General features: G+C 35.7%; 1 protein-coding gene across 6 annotated transcripts in view; it reads right to left on the reverse strand.

Moving 5' to 3' along the window:
- PSIP1 (PC4 and SRSF1 interacting protein 1) overlaps window positions 1-20333 on the reverse strand; it is a 41866-nt gene that overhangs the window by 16444 nt on the left and 5089 nt on the right. For all 6 annotated transcript variants that reach the window (XM_060155097.1, XM_060155095.1, XM_060155096.1 and 3 more), the window contains exons 4-7: window positions 9366-9504; window positions 7018-7122; window positions 6172-6234; window positions 1381-1477 (exon numbers count right to left, since the gene is read on the reverse strand). In XM_060155097.1, the coding sequence (XP_060011080.1) occupies window positions 1381-1477; window positions 6172-6234; window positions 7018-7122; window positions 9366-9504 (404 nt within the window). The remainder of the gene's footprint in view (window positions 1-1380; window positions 1478-6171; window positions 6235-7017; window positions 7123-9365; window positions 9505-20333) is intronic.

Here is a 20333-nt window from a genome sequence, read left to right on the forward strand (position 1 = left end):
AAAAAATTTTGTAACTACCAGCTTTCCCGTTAAGATGTAGATCTCACATATAAAAGTTACAAATGATATATACTAAGAATATTAGTTTATTACAGATAACAATTACTTTAGGTTTTAAAAGTCATATCCCCTCCAGTGGTTCAAATGAGTTAACAGCAGAAAATTTACAAAGGTGAATCAAGAGTATTTTCAATCTGTCCTTAGTATGGCTGAGGGCTTAAAAGAACATCCCTCATTGTTGTTTAATAGGAATGTCACAAAATTCAACTTTATAGTAGATAGCAGCACTTATATTCAAAAACATATTACAGTATTATTTGTATATGTATGCTCACATATTTGAAAATTTGTTATCAGAATTCACTGAATTTTCTAACAACACCATTAATGTGATCCATTACACTATTAAATTCCAAAGTAAAAATTAGGTAAATTGTTTTTTTTTCTTTTTGGGTATTACTCATTTTATCCTGTTTCATTAAGAATCCTATGTTATGGGACTTCACTTCCCTGGTGGTCCAGTGGTAAAGAATCCGCCTGCCAATGCAGGGGATGCGGGTTCGATCCCCAGTCAGGGAACTAAGGTCCCACATGCTGCGGGGCAACTACTGCGTGCCTCAACTACTGAGCTAGCACACCTCAACAAGAGAGCCCACGTGCTGCAAACTACAGAGCCCAGGAGCCCTGGAGCCTGCATGCCACAGCTAGAGAGAGAAAACCCGCACACCACAACTAGAGAGAAGCCCGTGTGCCGCAATGAAGAGCCCGTGTGTCGAACTAAGACCAGACGCAGCCAAGAAAAAGAAAGAAAACAGAATCCTATGTTATGAAGTAGAAAAAAAAATTGGCTCTATCTTGGCTAATATTCTTTGTTTTACTTTGTATTAGAGACAGATCCTTCCAAACTATTTCCTATTTGCCAAATTAGTAAAATACTTTAAATAGGCAGTGCTGAAGACATCTGCATATTGTACAGGCCCTAATAAAGAAAGAATGCAATAATTTAATAGCTTTGATTATTCAAATGCTGTTTTTCTCTTGTTTTCATTATGATTCCATTTGGAAAGCTTAATATTTCTAAAGTAAGAGGTAAAATAAACCCATCATTCATGGATTTTAAATCTCACCACAGCCTAATTTGCTGCTATTAAAGGAAAATGTAATGGGGATAAAACAGAAAATGAAAAAGTCTCAAGCAGTTATTTCAAATTTAAATACTTTATTACAAAGAGCAGAAACCTTAATGTTTATCTCCTTTGAAATTTATATATTACACATAACCAAGTACCTATTCCCCTATTCCAAAGTAGCTGAGGTACAACACTTTAATAGATTAGAATATTAATCACAAGCCAGCTATTTAAACATTAATAATCCTACCTGCAGGTCGTCCTCTTTTAGGACTCACTTTTAGATTAACAGATGCTGTTGCTGTAGTCACTACTCCTGCCTCCTCGGTTTCTACTTGTTTTTCTGCCTGAATCACAAAGATTTAAATTAACTTATTTAGCACATAGTAGGCATTCCAAATTTAGTTCAATGGCAAAAACGTGCCACTACAGGATAACAAGTTCAAATACAAGCATAACATATATTGATCTTCATTATTTTTCAACAGTTAACTCATCAGAGTGATATCCTCAAATTTAGCTTATATAATTCTAGTAAGTAATTCTAGAAAACAAAAACTCACTTTTTAGATATTCTCAACCTAAAAAAGTCATTTATAAAAATAAAATGAATATTCTTGATGCAAAATGTTAAAGTATAATGTAATTACAGTGTAATATCCCACACACTGCTTATAAATGTACTTTCATTGAGTATCTCAAAATGCTAACACCTTTATATTGCGTACTTATGATGTACAACCTAAATTAATGTTAGAAAAGGCAAGAAATTCAGTTGCTGATATTTCCATTCTTTAACTTTGTTAATATGTACATGTTTTATTTTTGAACTGAGACATCTGCTGTTCTTCCCTAGGAGTTATTCTGATTTTCCATAAAGAAGGATTTACTACTGTAAAGAAATCGCAATGACCCTTTGCAAACTATAATGCCCCAGGTAATGAGACAATAGCCCCAAACGAGAATCAGTTTAATCAATTCAAGTATTAGAGTAGAACAAAGGTTAATAACCACCAATTAGAAAGGAAATGCAAACATAACATCATAATCAAAAAGAGAAAACAGGGCTTCCCTGGTGGTGCAGTGGTTGAGAATCTGCCTGCTAATGCAGGGGACACGGGTTCGAGCCCTGGTCTGGGAGGATCCCACATGCCGCGGAGCAACTAGGCCCGTGAGCCATAACTACTGAGCCTGCGCATCTGCGTCTGGAGCCTGTGCTCCGCAACAAGAGAGGCCGCGATAGTGAGAGGCCCGCGCACCGTGATGAAGAGTGGCCCCCGCTTGCCACAACTAGAAAAAGCCCTCGCACAGAAACAAAGACCCAACACAGCAAAAATAAATAAATTAATAAACTCCTACCCCCAACATCTAAAAAAAATAGAAAAGAGAGAAAATAAATAGCAAAGAGAAGAATGGGAGGACTACTATGAGCTGCTCCCCCACCCCCAATTATTTAGAATTCAGCCTGAACTACCTCAATAAAAATAAAGGCAATAAAGCATCATGCCAAAACTTACATAATCCAACCTTACTGATAAAAATTTTTTTAATCTTTTAATCAACAATCTGATTTGCAAACACTTAAGAGGTAATGCCCAATTTTGGTAAGAATGTGGAGAATTACTCATATATTGATTAATGGTGATCAAATCAATAAACTGGTAATACATTTCTGATCATTATATCAGCAATACAGAATATGCAAATCTGACTCAGCAATCCCACTTCTGAGAATTTATCCATTTCTTTCTTAGTTTTTAAACATTATTTTTGCCTTTGTAATTGCAATATAATAATGTATATTCAAAGCATTATTAAAAGTCAAGAAACTCATCTAAGGTAACCCTTGAATTGTTCTCAAGGAACATTACAAAAATTGCTTCAAAAACATTAGCTCAAGTTGTATTTCCAATTTTAGGAACTTACAGACCACCTACCACCCCCCACCCCAATCCTGATTTGATGATAGCTCTGGAGTAGGGAGCCGGGCATCTGTTTTTATACCAAAGGTTGAGAACCCAAGACTGTATGAGAGCTCTTCTATTGAGTTAGGAGGGTGAGCAGTTAAGAGGGCAAAAGTTCTCCAAAATTCAGATCAAACTGATGAACTCTTCAGTGCAAAAAGATCCCCTCTTCAATTACACTTTCAACTTTTGGAAATAAATCATGACATCGCATAAGAATTACAGGTATGAATCTTTTTGAGATACCAATAAGAGGTAACAAGGTCATCAATAACTAATGCCATAAATAAACACTATACGAAGCAAAAATACAGCCCTTCCATAGACATATATTCTTGACTACTACAGCAAAATCATGCAAGTCAAAACCATTCCTCGTGAAAATATTAACTCAAAGAAATATTTTATCTAGAGAAAGGACTATTAAGTTATTTCATATATATTTAAATATCTCAAATGCAAATATTGACTCTAGATTAATTTCTTCCATATTTTACTTTATCTCACTGAGACCTCTAAGACTTTGACAAATTTTCTCCCCATCTGTTACCCCACTTTCTAGCTCTACTCCCTTCGTAACTTTACATAAAGGCCCCCCCATCCCTCAAAAACCTCATGGAACTACTATTCATCTGCATTCTCGTTTTGCTGCACCTGTCCCGCAAATCTCCAACAGAGTTACTATAAAACTCTACCTTCCCTGCTCTATTATTCCCTGCTGCTGAGCCCTGCTGAAAAAACATTATACAAACATGCATTCATTTTATGCAACTTCATTTGTGATCTCAAAGCCATCCATTAATCCTTTACCCTGTCTTTTGTCATGCCCTTTCCTTCTCTCTCTAGCATAAACTTTCAATCCTTTCTTTCTGCCTTACACCACATATGCAGTCTCGCTTTGAATTTGGTGAGGGAGAAGGGAGAGACTGAGGCCAGCAGGAAGGGATTCCCTTAATTTCCAAGTCTCCCTAGAAGTTTGTAAGTCTTGCCCATCCTTCCCTTCAATGTGAAAAAAGGTGAAATGTCCATCTCTTTCCCATCAAGTCAATTCCCTCAAATGTGTCCTCCCTTTTCTCTCACCCAGCATTATTCTTAACTTACAGTAATTTTATACTCTTTCCACATCTTTGATCTTTCCTGGTTTCGCAAAGAAAAAGTGTTAAAGCCTCTATTATATTTTTCCACTTTTAACACCCTCCCTTAACCATGCAAATCCTTGTTGCTGCATTCTCTCTCCTCCCCTTCAAAGATTTCAAAAGCACAGTGTAATTTCAACATTAAACATTTTATTCTTTAACCTACTTCATCTGTTCTTACCATTTGACCTTAAGGTATCCTGGGGGATCCTAATTGTCAATTATTATTGGACCCCTTCTGCATCAGGATACTACTAACCACTCCCTCATTCTTAAAATTCTCTCCTCCCTTGTTCAGCTTGATATCCTCTCTTAGATTTTTCTCCTGACAGTTCATTCTCAGCCATAATTTTACAAGGCAGCCTTTCATCGCCATTATAATCTCTCAGGATTCTGGTTTTCTGCGTTCTTCTCAGTAAACTTTCTCCCTTGACTACCTATCTAAATCCTATCTTTATGTCAGAGACTGCAACTGTACCTTCTACCTTTCCCCCCTTTGGTGTCAGAGAAATATGCATCTTCAGTCTAATTCTCAAAGGTGTTTCACATCCTCCTCCTCATGCCTCTGCTCCCAAAACATCTCCTGCATTCTCAGTGTATAATCTAGTCATCCAAGCCGACACCCTGAGTCATCCTAGATACCTCCCCCTCACTTCACACCCACTTCCAATCAACTATTAACTTTACCTCCTTAGGTGCTCTTAAAATTCTCTCATCTACACCACTAAAATGTCATGCTAACTCTTTTCAAAGGCCTTTCATAATTTAGTTACCAAGTCCCAATCATAGCTCTCCATTTTAATTCTCTTGTTTTATGTATTTATTGTCTGTCTCAACGAAAATATAAGTTCAGTAAGTACAGAGACCTTATCTTCCTTATTTGCTGCTGATTTTCTGTCTGGGCCAGTGAAGTGAGGACCAAAATTCTGAATGAATTTATCAGTGAACTGGTCTCACTGCTCCAGTCCAATCCCCATCATTCACACTGCTTTAAAAAGAGAAATACCTGAAATTTAAAATGATTCAGTGGCTTCCCACCCCTTCTCTAAGTTCAAGTTCTTCAGGGTAACACATTGGGGTTTTTTGTACTTGTTTCCCTCAAACTTTATGGTCTGATAATACTGAAATGCAATACTGGAAATGCTTGAAGCAAAATTCTCCCTATGCCCCTGTAATTGCCTCACATGCTCCTCTCCTCCTCCTTCATCTGCCTAAAATTCTGCCTATCTTTTAAAATCTTGTTAAAGTTATCACAGCCCCTTCACAGACACCCCACAGGGAATAGAAAGCCACTGTAATTATTTGTTTTCATTTTACTTCCTTATAAGACACTGAACTCAGAATACTACAAAAAAAATTTTTTTAAAGACTGAACTCTTGTTTTCTTTGTAGCTTTGTCATATAATAACAGTCTGAGACATAAATAGGTCAGAAAAAGGAGTGATGAACAAAACTTCACATAGGGAAGAAGAAACACTAATTAAAAGCATAAGAGGTACTTTGTCCTAAACTGTCACATACTCTCATTTCATGCAACAATGCTGTAAAGTAATAACAACATAATAATGGACACTTACAAAGCACTATGTACCAGGATTTATTATAAATATTTTACATGTATTAACTCATTAATTCTCTCAACAGTCTTATGAGTATATATATTATCCATTTTTTAGAGAAAACTTGAGACAGCATCATTAAAAGGAATGAAAATTGGTGCGTTTTATTTTGTATACCATTCAACTTAAGGGTGCTGTATCACTAAGAAAAGAAACATAGCTTTGATAAGTGAACAACATAACCTATCCTTTAAAAAAATTAAAGGACTTAGAGTGAAGGGCTAAGTCTAAATTAAATGGTACCGTTTCATTATCTACACTCCCTCAATCCAACTAAAATAAAAATTCTTTTAAGATCTCTGTGGTTAAGCAGTAGAATTACCTTTCTCTTTCTCCCTCTTCTGGCAGCTTTTGGAGTGGTTATGTCAACTGCTTTAGTCACATCCTTAAAAAAAAACAAAACACAACAGATGAAATTGATAATTATGCCACGCCTGAAAGAAAATTTCTTAAATTAAAAATCACAAGCACGTTTCACTAAAAGTACTATGGAAACTTGTTTTGCTTCTCTGACCTTTGAAATTATAAACATTAAAAGTCTTAACATTAATTCATTATAAAGTGGAAGTTATCACCAGTATATTCACCTAAAAAAAAAAAAGCTTTCCTCTGTCAGATCAAATATAAAAGTCACACTTGCTCGTACACTGGGAGGTTTGTCTATTTAAATTTACAAAACACTCTTTCTACAGTAGAATCCTCGGTTTTAGGATTGTGAATGTTAAGAGGGTCGGGACTCTGGAGATCAAGTAACAACTTCATGAAGCCTAGAAAGGCTAAATGAGTATCCCCACTCAGATAATCAGATACAGAATTGGAAATAAATCTAGGTTTTAAAAACTTCGGTTCAATATCCTTTCCCGTACATCCATCCAACAATACCTCACTTTAAAAATATTCCTAACAAACAGTAAGCTACTCTCCCAGTTGTACCTCATATTTTGCACAGCAACGTAACTTCAAATAAAAATACCCATGCATCTTAAAGATGCAAAAATTATTTTACAATACTATATTTAATATTTACACAAGCAAATAAGCCTTTAATATTTTCCCATTCATTACTCAACCACTTTAAAGATTGCTTTCTACTGTGCCACAATCAACTCATTTTACAATTCTTCCTTACAACAAAATGGGTTTAGAATGCAAGAGAAATTAAACACACCTCGTTGCTGGCTTTTTCTTCATGGTCAGTATCTTCCTTTGAAACACTAGTTTCTTTTTCTTCAACTTCAACATCAGATGACGCATTTGATTGTTTAGTTGATGCCTATAAACAATCAAGTCTATTAGTTTCACAAAATAATATTTTACGCCAACTTTAAAATTTTGTACCCATGAAAAATCAAAGCCTGTTTGTAAGAAAGCTAGAAAAGTACCCTCATTTCTGTTGCACAGGATACTTTTAATATACACAATTTTGAAAAGTTTTAAATGCTACTATTTTATTTAGGAAAGTCTTACATGGAACTATATTCCTGCAATTGATGCATACAATCTCAGCAGATAAAATGGTGAGGCAGAAATTAAAAGTACAATTACAAAGAATACCATTCTGATGTTCTAACCAGCAAATGCCCAACAAGATACAATGTAAGGTGATTTAGAGGAGCACAGACCTACACTGTACTCAACTATTGAAATATTCTGGATAAAGAAGCTAACCTATGTACTCTAAGACGAACAGCCTTAACAAAGGATATATATCTCACAACTTTAAGGACTCTTATTGATCTATATCTCAAACTTAGTTTATTTAAAATGCAGATTCCTGAGACCCAAACTTAAATGAATTCTGATTTAACAGACGCTGAGTGGGAGAGTCCAGTAATCATTAAATTTTAAAAATACCCCTATATGAGATACTTAAGCATGTAACCTAGGGTCCCTAGATTTTCATAAAACTAACCAAAATGATGAATACCAGAGGCAACACAGTATACATTGGGAGGTGAGGGTAAAGCTCCCAATCTACAAGATGAAGGGACTGCAATCCAAACTGTGCACCTTTCTAGCTGTTTCCTTTGGCAAGTCTTTAAACTGTAAACCCATTTCCTTTTCTGTAAAGAAAGGCAATGCTGATAACCCACAAATTATAAAGGTATATAAAAAATGTAAAAATGTGCCCAAAATTACTTATAGCACGATAGAAATATTTATAAATTATGATGGCCAATTTTTTTTTGTTGTTTCTTTTGTATAGGCTTGGGCATCAATGCTTGCACCAAACCACAGGAATGTGCCACTGGGGATGTCTGGGCTGGGAACACAGAGTACATCACACCACCATAATCATTCATACTTTTGTTAAGAACAGAAAATTGTTGGGTTTTATGCACACAACCAACGAAAAATTTCACTGTGAAATGGAAAATTCCAAGTATGTACTGTGAAAACTACCTGGAGATTAAGTAGGTAGATAGGAACAAAGGATAAAGTGACTATGCTAGGCAATCTGGAGGATGAAAACGACCTTGAAAGCACAATCATAGGATGTATGATCCAATTTAAGTTACAAAATGTTATTTTCAGGAAACAATCAACTCAGTCTCCTTGGACTCCCAAGGCAATAAGGATGGGAAACCATTCATCCATTCTTACATTTGTGCAACATTTAGTGGGTAACTATTCCTTCCACACGTGTAAGAATGACAGCACACAGGACACATACAACTTCCTTGTTTATGGAACTAATAAGCCTGTGGCAGTCAACACAAGTACAGAAGCAATTATGATGTGATATGATGAATACTGTAACAAATAACTTTTGGGTGGATAATGAAGGCACTTAGGATCATCTAATGCAGCCCTGGAACATCAATGAAAGATTTCAATGTTCCAGACAGAACAGCATCTGAAGAGTTCTCAAACACGAGAAAAAAGCATGGTACATGCAAAGAACTAAAAATTAAATAGATTTAAAGGTAGAAAGTTGCAAAATTTTCAGTGTGTTATTTCCTTCTTTAGGTTTACTCATACTCATCCTAGTTTTTACTAATTCAAGTCTGGAGACACACACACACACACACACACACACACAGAACAGAATAAAAAAAGTTTAAAGGTTGCTCTTCTAGAAACCAAAAATAAGTATAATTTGCATAGTGCTATAAGTATTTTTGTCACATATTTAATTTAACCCACATGAAGTTCATATTCTAATAAATTTTATGGATTTAGAAATTAAAATGAGAAAAAAACACACCCTTCAAGTTATTAAACCTGAATTTAAGGAAACAGTACATGTGACTTTAAATTCAATACATTAAATAAACCCTCAATCAGGATTTAAATAACTGAGTGTTTCCCAGTTTTCTGAGATCTATTTGACCACGAAGGCAAGAATTTCATCAGTTATCTAGATACAAAAGTCCAAGGTTCAACCTCACAAATAACAACAATTTAATCTGAAATTTATAAGGCTCTTCAATCATTTTCCTGTAGCTAGAATGGTGATTATTCTCCAAAACTGAGTAAATAATACTAAACTAAATTTTACGTAATATGACGCACCTGTTGACTTGAAAATTTCACTTTCGGATTGTTATCTATCTCCCATAAACCTTCATTAAAGCCTTTTCGTTTATTTGGTTTGCCGTACTTTTCCTTATTTTCTGAGTAAGGAAATATGTCCTTTGGGCCTAAAAAAGCACTAAAACAGGAGGGGGGGGGAAATGTGAGTGTAAAGCAATCTCAAATATAAGTGATTAAATAGCACTACCCTATGAACGCAATTATCAAAAATTCTTAATCTAAAACGCATTAAAAATCATACATAAATTAAAGGTAGTCACAAATAATATTTAATTCCAAATGCTTTTATTAAATTCAGTCACAAACTCCTAGATCCATAATCCTAATTGAAAAAAAAACCACACAAATTGCACGACAATGTCAATGTACTGAATGCCACTAAACTGCACACTTAAAAATGGTAAAATGGTAAATTTTGCTATAATTTTACAGATTTTACTATAAAAATGCATAAAAATGAAAAAGTGTCACAAGACTGCATTAACCTATACATTTAAATGCATTCTAAATATAGTTTTACTACAAAGTAGTTTGGAATATACAACTCAAAACATTGTCAATAAGGTATATTATATGTATGTTTTAATATTTGTATATACATACATGTAGATTTTTAGAAAATAAGTATGTTAAGACTTTTACTTTATTCAATGAGGGAATCAGATGTTGTAACTGCTTTGTTCATTCATATATATATATACACACACACACATATATATTAGAGTCAATTCTTGTATTCATGGTAATTATATTCTATAATGATGAACACCATGAACACTGAATTAAGGAATACTGTACCACTGCTCCAGGGTAAATACAGGGTAGGTTCCTCTGGTCACAACATTTTTTCAACCAATCAGTACATAACATTGTTTTATGTGTTTCTGTTTAAAGACACCTTATTTAATATACACTGGTAATTCATTAACACTGAACTCAGAGCCAACAGCTTACATAACACATATTTTCTCCATAAGGCAAAGCACAGGCTTCTTGCACTTAGGAACACCAAATGGCACTTCAAGTACTACATTTGGGTGCTATTATAAACGGCAAAATGACCAAGAAAAAGCACAAAAATACAAAAGCCGTGGCACTACACAGACTGCAAAAAGGACACTTGTTTACAATATGAGAGCTGAAACAAGGTAAAGCATGGCCTTGGTTCAGCCTCAGTTAGGAATGTGTGCATCAAGTTACTCAAATTTTTTGCCATTTCACACACAGACATGACCATGAAGGCACCACAGGTATTGATTTGGGATTATAAATACATTTTAGTGAGCAGGCAAATTAATAAATATGGAACCCGTGAATGATGACAACTATTTTTTTGTGTGTATATATACATATATATTTAGATATAATCCCCAAAACAGCCCCATTATATATCTCCCTATGTCAGTCAGTTCTGTAGAAGTCTGTCAATCCTATAAAGGTAGATGCAGAGAATGTACCAGTTTTTTGCTATAATGGCTGATATATATGTATTCTCCAAAGCAAGAGGAAAATCAAATTACTACTCATTTCCTCTAAAATATGCTACAATTTAAGATTATTAATTACTAATTATCTATCACAAATTCCATATCTGCTGAAATTCTTTAAGAATTAGGGACCTAATGACTATAGCTCACATTCCAGTTTAGAATATTTTAAAAGGCTTTAAGATAAAATTTCAATAAAAAAGAGACTTAGGGCTCTACTTAAATATAATCAAATGCATATAAGTCAGCTTTATTATTTAAGTTCTGCAATTTATAAATACTCAAAGTATCCATGTATTTTAACTGCACATCAGTTAAGGCACATTTAAATCATCATTGCTATATGATTGCATTTGATCTAAAAATTCAGACTTTTACTAGGCATCATTCATTCCTACCCATAATCTAAAATTAGAAAATTTAACACATTTAATTAAAACAGTAAAGCAATTCCTCCTGCATAATCAGCTTCAAATTCCAAGTAGATGGCTCGAGTTAAAAACACCATCAAAAATAAAACATACTTCTAGTTAGAGCAAAGCAATTCTCTCTCCTAAAACCCCATAACTCATAAGGCTAAAGATGACAAAGGACATTATCAACAGGTTTGAAAGCTGGGAAGACTAAGAAAGTTGGATACTAAACAGCAATATAGAAGAAAGCGAGCCAGTACCCTAATGTATAGTTCAAAATCCCCAAAGGGTTCAAAACTGGTGGCATCAGGAACTTGAAGAAGTGGAAGGGACCTTAAATACTTAATAAAATTGCAGAAAAATGTCTTAAAACTTCAAACATGGGTCATTTTTAGACATGATTCTAAACCAAAAAAGTATTCAAAAGAGAAAACTGATTCTACCATGATGTTATTTAGCATATAAAGGTTTGACAGTTCAATTTATATAATTTTTCTTTCCCCAAAATAGGCAGTCCTCACTTTGTATGACAATGAGAGAACACAAAATTGACTGTGCAAGGCAATCTTACTGAACAATGGGAAAAATTACAATTGTTCCAAAACCTTCAAAAATTGTCAAAACACTAAATGCACTATTACTGACAGTGTGTAAGGAAATTTTAAATATAGTAAAACTAATACTAATTATTTAGTACACTGTAATTTAAAACATTAGAAACATTGAGATTAAAGTGTTTCATGTCTTTGTAAAAAACTTAATAGTTTTAACAGTGCTTGCCCCTTCTGATCACATAACTTATGACACGGAGTAAGCATATTTTCTATGCCTAAGGCAATGTGTCATACTCCTTTCTAAATCTGATCAGTTTCTAACATTTTGTCTTTTGTATTTTCAATGTTATGGCATATCTTTAATGCTTTTTGTTGGTGTCACTTCCTCTGAGACATCTTCATCCTTTTTATTACAACCACTTTCCTCATTTATGTTGATAAGCTTGCCTTCCCTAAGCTGCTCTGGCTGTGTATCTAGTCTCCCTATATACAGCATATCTACATTCACAAGGTTATTATTCACAAGGATATTTATTCTATAACTGCATTTACATTCAATTCAAATTTCACTTCTGGCATTATCAGTTTCTTTGTTGGCCGATTCCCCATCTTGTTTTTTCTTTAAATGTAACCTGGGTGGGTATATCATTGAAAGACAAAGAGGCAACAACACTACTACACATTGTGCTATATATGCTTGAAGTGAGAAACAGATGCACACTGACCAATCACCAAGAAACTTCAAAAAAAAGTGACATGCTATGCATCTGTTATTTACATCTTGATTTGTGGACTGAAGAACTAGCAACAAATTTTGTAGTCTACATAGTTAGTTAGTATTCCTGAGTAAGTGAAATTTGAAACATTGTTGCGGGGACTGGCGCTGTTTACCTAAACCATGGTGACCAAAATTTAAACATACTAGAACTATGCAAAGCTAAGGAATGCCTGTATCCTTCTCTCCTCTTCATGCTTTGACTTTAAATTCTACTTTTATCAGACAGCAACGGTCCCATTCTTGCTTTCTTTGTGACATTATATTGTTACCTGGCCGTGACTTGTTTGAGCCTTGTCTCAGAAAATACGACACAGGTAGTTTAATAGGATTAATCCAATCAAAAGGTCTTAACAGAGAATTCTATTCACATAGTGTAGTCACTTATATTTGGTCTTATTCATACCACCTTGTTTTACATATACATTTTTATTACACTTGGTTAACCTTTATTTTTAATTTTGCAGAATAGGTTTTAAAAAACTTCTCTCCCTGCTCCTCCTCCAGTCAGGTTTTCAAGCACTACTTTCTATTATTTTACTATTATGTTCATATTATAAGTCATACTTAAATTTACATGTTTATCAATATACCAAAAATTAAATAACTATGCCTTTCCAACTGAGAGAAGACCTTTGCAAATCTAAATAATTCATGTTATATATAGATGGTTAAAAAAATATTCACAAAAAAAAAAAAAAATTCACACATGGGCTTCCCTGGTGGCGCAGTGGTTGAGAGTCTGCCTGCCGATGCAGGGGACACGGGTTCGTGCCCCAGTCCGGGAAGATCCCACATGCCGCAGAGCGGCTGGGCACATGAGCCATGGCCGCTGAGCCTGCGCGTCCAGAGCCTGTGCTCCGCAACGGGAGAGGCCACAACAGTGAGAGGCCCGCGTACCGCAAAAAAAAAAAAAAAATTCACACATGAAAAGATGCTGAGTGTCATTAGCTATCAGTGAAATGTAAATCAAAACCAGAATAAGATACCACCTTCACACCCAATAGGATAGTTGTAATAAAAAAGACAATAACAAGTCTTGGCAAAGATATAGAGAAATTAGAATCTTCACACATAGCTAACAGAAATATAAAATGGTGCACAGCTGATTTGAAAAGTCTTGCAGGCACTTCCCTGATGGTCCAGTGGCTAAGACTCCACACTCCCAATGCAGGGGGCCTGGGTTTGATCCTTGGACAGAGAACTAGATCCCACATGCCACAATTAAAGATCCCATGTCCCGCAACTAAGAGCTAGCAAAGCCAACAAATAAACCAAAAAACGAACAAAAAAAAAGCCAGGCAATTCCTCAAAAGATTAAACACAGTTACCATGTGACCCAGGAATTCCACTCCTACAGAAAAGACATGTCCACACAAAAACTTGCTCACAAATGTTCATAGCAGCATTATTTATATTTGTCCAAAGTAAAAACAATCCAAATATCAACTGATGAATGGATAAATACAGACCAATACAATGGAATATTTGGCAATACTGTAAAGACAAAGTACATGCTACAAAATATAGATGAACCTTGAAAACATTATGCTAGGGCTTCCCTGGTGGCGCAGTGGTTGAGGGTCCGCCTGCCGATGCAGGGGACACGGGTTCGGGCCCCGGTCTGGGAGGATCCCACGTGCCACGGAGCGGCTGGGCCTGTGAGCTGTGGCCGCTGGGCCTGCACGTCCGGAGCCTGTGCTCCGCGGCGGGAGAGGCCACAGCAGTGAGAGGCCCGCGTACCGCAAACAAAAACAAAAACATTATGCTAAGTTAAAAGAAAAAAAGGTCATTAAAGACCTCATATTGTCTGGTTCAATTTATATGAAATGCTCAGAACAGGCAGTGATTAGTGGTTCCATATGGCAAGACAGGAGGGAGAAAGGAGAAATGCAAAGTATCTGCTAATGCGTACAGGGTCTGTTTTTGGGATGATGGAGATGTTCTAAAACTGTGCTAATGTCTACACTACTCTCTGGATATACTAAGATCTACTGAATTGTACGTTTTAACTGGATTAATTGTTTGGGATATGAATTACATCTCAACAAAGCTGTTAAAATATTTTTCAAAAAAAAATATTTTTCAGTGAATACCACATCCCATCAAAGAAAACAAAAATGATCCAGAATTTTACCAACTACAGATAGCCACTGTTTTCACCCACTTGTTTGTTGCATATATACAGATATAAACATGTCATTTTAATGGATATGATACATACTCATCCATAAATACTTTCTCAAATTATAATGAACATCTTTTCATGTCAACAATTACTTAACAGCTAAATATTATTTCATTGAATAGCTTTCCCAAAATTTATCTATTGTTGGACCATTTTCTGTATCAAATTTTCTATTATAAAATGCAGCTACAGTAAATAATGTATTGCTCAATCTTTTCACGTATCTTCCTAATAAATTCTAAGTAGAACTGCTGGCTCAAATGATATGCTCAAGACTACAGAGCTCCTTAATGAGACTCAAAAAACTATGGTGGATGAAAAAAGAATCCTCTCATGTTGTCACCACAAAAAAAGAAATGACTAATTAAGGGACCTAATGGAAATGTTAGCTAATGCTATGGTGGCAGGTAATCATATTGCAATATATAAATATATCAAATCATGGTGGTAATATTGCAATATATAAATGTATCAAAATCAACACATCTTAAACTTATACAATATATATCAACTACATTTCAATTTAAAAAAAGAAGAAAACACATACACACACAAAGAATCCTCCCCAGGGATGCAATCCCACAGGTTTGGTACACAGGGCGCAGATTAGTTTTTAAACAGCCAGCACTAGTCCCCAAGGGCACAACCTTATGTGGCTATGGCTCTGATTCATTCTTCAAAGCATTCCATTTTTAAATGACATATAAATCTCAAAGAAAATATACTAAGACAGTAACAGGTTTAGGGGTTGTTTCTAAAAAATAGTAGTAAAAATGACTGTTTCCTTTGTAGAGAACTTTTAACATTGTTTTTAAAATTTTTACAATGAAAAGATATACATTAATTCAAAGTATATTACCCACCAAATTCCAGCGCTGAAAGGAACACTTAGGGATCACCAAGATCCTCCTTTTAAAGATTAGAAAACTGAAGCCCAGAAAGATTAACTGACACAGGCAAGGTTATCTAGCTATTAAACAGCATAGCCTCCACTCTGTACAATGTTCCCTTAAAAAGGTTTCAGGGTTTCCTATAACCACTGTAATATAGTCTTTGAAATATCTACTAATAAACTATTGATGTTATATCCCTATACGTATGAACTCATTCCAAATACCAATGTCAAAGCCCACAAGGATCAAAGCTCATGTAAAATGTCCTAAGAAAACAGCAAAACATTAACTACAGTACTAATGTTATAATTGTGAAGCAACTTAAAGCCTGCAAGTGTGTTTCCTATGTGGCCTATGCCTGAAGACTGTAAGTGTGTTCCTGTGTATCCCAATTTTCACAGAATGTAAGTAAACAGAAAAGCAGTTCTCTCTCTAAAGTCACTTTTTGGAAACAATGTACATACCCATGAAAACATACACATATATGTCTCACAAAACTCAGTTATCACACACCTAGAACCTTTCCTTTAAAGCAAACCAAAGTTGCATATAAAAAATGGCATGCGAATGCTTATCAGAGCTAAAGACATGAAGCTCAAAACTCATTTAACTGTTGCCAAGTCATATTATAATACAGAAACGTCTACCTTTTAAAACATTGATTCTAACTTGCTGTTTCATTTCTCTATTATTATTAATCACAAAATAGGAAACATACTGTTTTAAACTAGATTTTATAATAGCACACACTATTTTATAATAGAAGATGATGCAACAGACAACTGATACATCTACTATGTGCCACGAACCTGACAGTATAGAGATGAAAAAACAGTTCCTCTCATTATATAAGGCTCATGAGAAACCGTACAAGCCCCTCACCAACACATACAGCGATGTCTGTAGTACAGAAACTGTATAGAAAAACTAGTGTAGAAGAAAATAAAATCCTATCCTTATGATTCATTTCTTTATTCCTTTCTTGTGGACAGGTTATACCAAAAAACCGACCAACAAGCAGTACCTCCCCCATTCACCTTCACTCCTAAAACTGTACATTAGGCAGGTTTTGAAACAGCCTGTGATGGATATTTTTAAGGTTCCTAGAACTGTGCATCTAACATCTTTGAATTAAGACAAGAGCAGTAAGGAGATAAAAGCGGCAAAAACACCATCTTCATTTAAAATTTTGACTTTAGAGAAATAAATAGACCTTAGATGAGAGTATTCCCTCAATTAGCAATGGTGATTAGTCAGCAAAACTCAAACTGCACTGCAAACAATTTAATAAACACAAGTATTAGTCGTGAAAAAATAATATGCAACGTTACCTTTAACTATTAATAGCTGACATATGCTTAGTGTTTAATACATGCCAAGCACTGTTCTAAGCATCTTTCATGTAGTATCTTGTTTGCACCTCAAATTCTGAGGTCGAATATTTTATTATTCCCATTTTACAAGTAAGGAAGGGAAGGACACAAGGCTAGGTAACCTGCCATACAGCAGGTCATACAGCAGATATATGGCAGGATTCAAAGACAGCCTTACGATCAGTTGTCTTAAAAACTATACAAATGCTAGCTAATGGACAGCAAATTCATAATCCATAAATGATTTTATCTAGGTCATAAAGCTGTCAATCTCTCACCAAACATTTATTTAACAGCTACTATGTGCCAGGCACTTAAGCAAATGATGACAAACAAGATAGACAAGGTACCTGCTCTCCAAGCTTTTCACTTGTGGGTGAAGGAAAAGAAAAAAATTTCAGTCATCAGTGCAATGGAGAAAAAGCATAAAAAGGAGGATTTGAGCTAAGATCTAAATGACTGAAAATCTGAAGACATACCTTTCCCAACAGAGAAAACAGCCAAGAAGGACTTGAGACAAGATGAAATATATTTGTGTAACAGTGAAAAAACGTGATGAGGTTGGAAAGGTAAACACAGACTAGTTCATATAGGGTCTCATAAATAGCATTTGTTGACAAAACTTCGGAGTTTTGTCTGTAATAAGGCAGCCATTGACGGGTTTTGGACAGAGAAATGACATGATCTGACTGGAATATCAAGTTCACTTTGACTATACATTAAGAGTGAAAACTGAGACAAAGATAGGATTAGGGGGTTTCCCTGGTGGCGCAGTGGTTAAGAATCCGCCTGCCAACGCAGGGGACACGGGTTCGAGCCCTGCCCCGGGGAAGATCCCACATGCCACGGAGCAAATAAGCCCGTGCACCACAACTACTGAGCCTGCGCTCTAGAGCCCGCAAGCCACACTACAGAAGCCCGCACGCCACAACTACTGAAGGCTGCGTGCCTAGAGCCCATGCTCCGCCAACGAGAGAAGCCACTGCAATAAGAAGCCCGCGCACCACAATGAAGAGTAGCCTCCACTTGCTGCAACTAGAGAATGCCCGCGCACAGCAACAAAGACCCAATGCAGCCAAAAATAAATAAATAAATTTATTTAAAAAAAAAAGATAGGAGTAGGACACTATTTCTAAAACTAACTGCAGTATGAACTTAAGTGGTATAGAAGAGATGGAAAAAAGATCAGAATGCACATTAAAGGAAAAGAACAAGACTTGCTAACTGACTAGATGTGGGGAGGAAGGGAAAAGACTGTAATAGGAAATCAAGGATGACAGCACGATTTTTGCCTCCAGCAAAGCACTGCATCCTTGTCTCATTTACTAAGAATCTGTTTTGAATATATTAGTTTTAAGATACCTAGTAGACCATCATGTTTGGTATACATAAGGGCTCATTGTTATCTAATATTCAAAACTTGGCTGGATGAATTTACTGTGAAAGGTATAAAACACTATGAAAAGTCAGATGGTTGCAAGTCAGGAAAAGAATGCAATTACAAAAGGATTCTGCTCCAAATTAACAATTAAAAAACTTAATCTATAAATAAGCTATGAATAAGTACAGTTTTCTAAATTGCCATTTCTTCTTCTATGTTCTTCCTTTCCCATCTCCCTAACTACAGGCTATTAGAAAAAACTCCCATTTAAACAAATTCCAAATTGAAAGGTTCACATAACTGCCCTCCCAACTTTTGAGGGAGGGGAAAGGCAAATAATCAGTGAGATCTAGTTTCTAAAAATCAACCTTAAATACCAAAAAGTTAAGTCACCAGGCCAATAGATACAACAGCACCGCCTTTCCAAAGGTAATGGTGTACTTATGAGATCACTAATGCACAAAAATTACAAGTGCATTTTGAAGTGAAAATTTACTATCATTAGCTTAATTTTTTTTTAATTTATTTTTTATTTTTGGCTGCACTGGGTCTCTGTTGCTGCACCCGGGTTTTTCTCTAGTTGAGGCAAGCAGGGGCTACTCTTTGCTGCGGTGCACCGGCTTCTCATTGCGGTGGCCTCCCTTGTCGTGGAGCGCCGGCTCTAGAGCGCAAGCTCAGTAGTTGTGGCTCACGGACTTAGTTGTTCCGTGGCATGTGGTATCTTCCCAGACCAGGGCTCGAACCCATGTCCCCTGCATTGGCAGGCGGATTCTTAACCACTGTGCCACCAGGGAAGCCCCATTAGCTTAATTTTAAAGTTATACTTTAATTTCCTGAATATATTCTAATTCTTGAATATTAGTAATTCACTGTCTTCATTAACCACTTAATACCACTGTTTTGTTATTAACCAAACAATGCTTATGAAAATTTAATTATTTGGTGTAGTCTGTTCTGATGTATAATTCACAGATATTTACAACATAAAAATCCTCATTTTTAAATGTTGGGGAAGGGATGATCATTCTTCTAAATTTAGCATAAAAATTAACTATGTGTTCTATGGTACTATAAGCATACATAAAAATTCTAGGGAATGTCTACTCACTTTACTCTGATAAAGTGTTCCCAAACTTCACAGGCACCAGAAGTATCTGGAAGGCTAGTTAGAACCGACTGCTGGGCCCCAAACCTCAGCTTCTGGTTCAAGTAAGGTCCAAGAATTTGCATGCCTACTATCTGAAGTTCCCATGTGCTGTTCCCATATGGGGTGCAGCTTGACCTGGTACCACACTTTGAAAACCCCTACTCATATAGAGAGTACACAGTTTTTCATTAAAAGATACCTTTCTCTATTAAATTTATGGAAGAGTTTTAAACAGATTATCCCAGAGAATCAGAAACTCATCATTTTTTTACAAATTGAATTTTTATATTCAGAGAATATACCTGGATCCAACTCAAAGTAATTACGGTGAAGGCCAATACAATTCTGGACTCAAAACTATATTTTAAAGCAGATAATTACATGGCATTGTACGATATCATTAATATGAATGGGGCAACTAGGCCCGTGAGCCACAACTACTGAGCCTGCGCGTCTGGAGCCTGTGCTCCGCAACAAGAGGCCGCGATAGTGAGAGGCCCGCGCACCGTGACGAAGGGTGGCCCCCGCTTGCCACAACTGGAGAAAGCCCTCACACAGAAACGAAGACCCAACACAACAAAAATAAATTAATTAATTAATATGAAGTGTCCAGAATTGGCAAAAATAGACAGTGAACTAGTGGGTATCCTGGGCTGGAGGGGGAGGGAATGAAGAGTGACTGCTAATGGTTATGGAAATAAATATACTAAAATCCACTGAATTATATAGTTTAACA

This window comes from Lagenorhynchus albirostris, chromosome 7 (assembly GCF_949774975.1).
Source record: "Lagenorhynchus albirostris chromosome 7, mLagAlb1.1, whole genome shotgun sequence".
NCBI classification, from domain to species: domain Eukaryota; kingdom Metazoa; phylum Chordata; class Mammalia; order Artiodactyla; family Delphinidae; genus Lagenorhynchus; species Lagenorhynchus albirostris.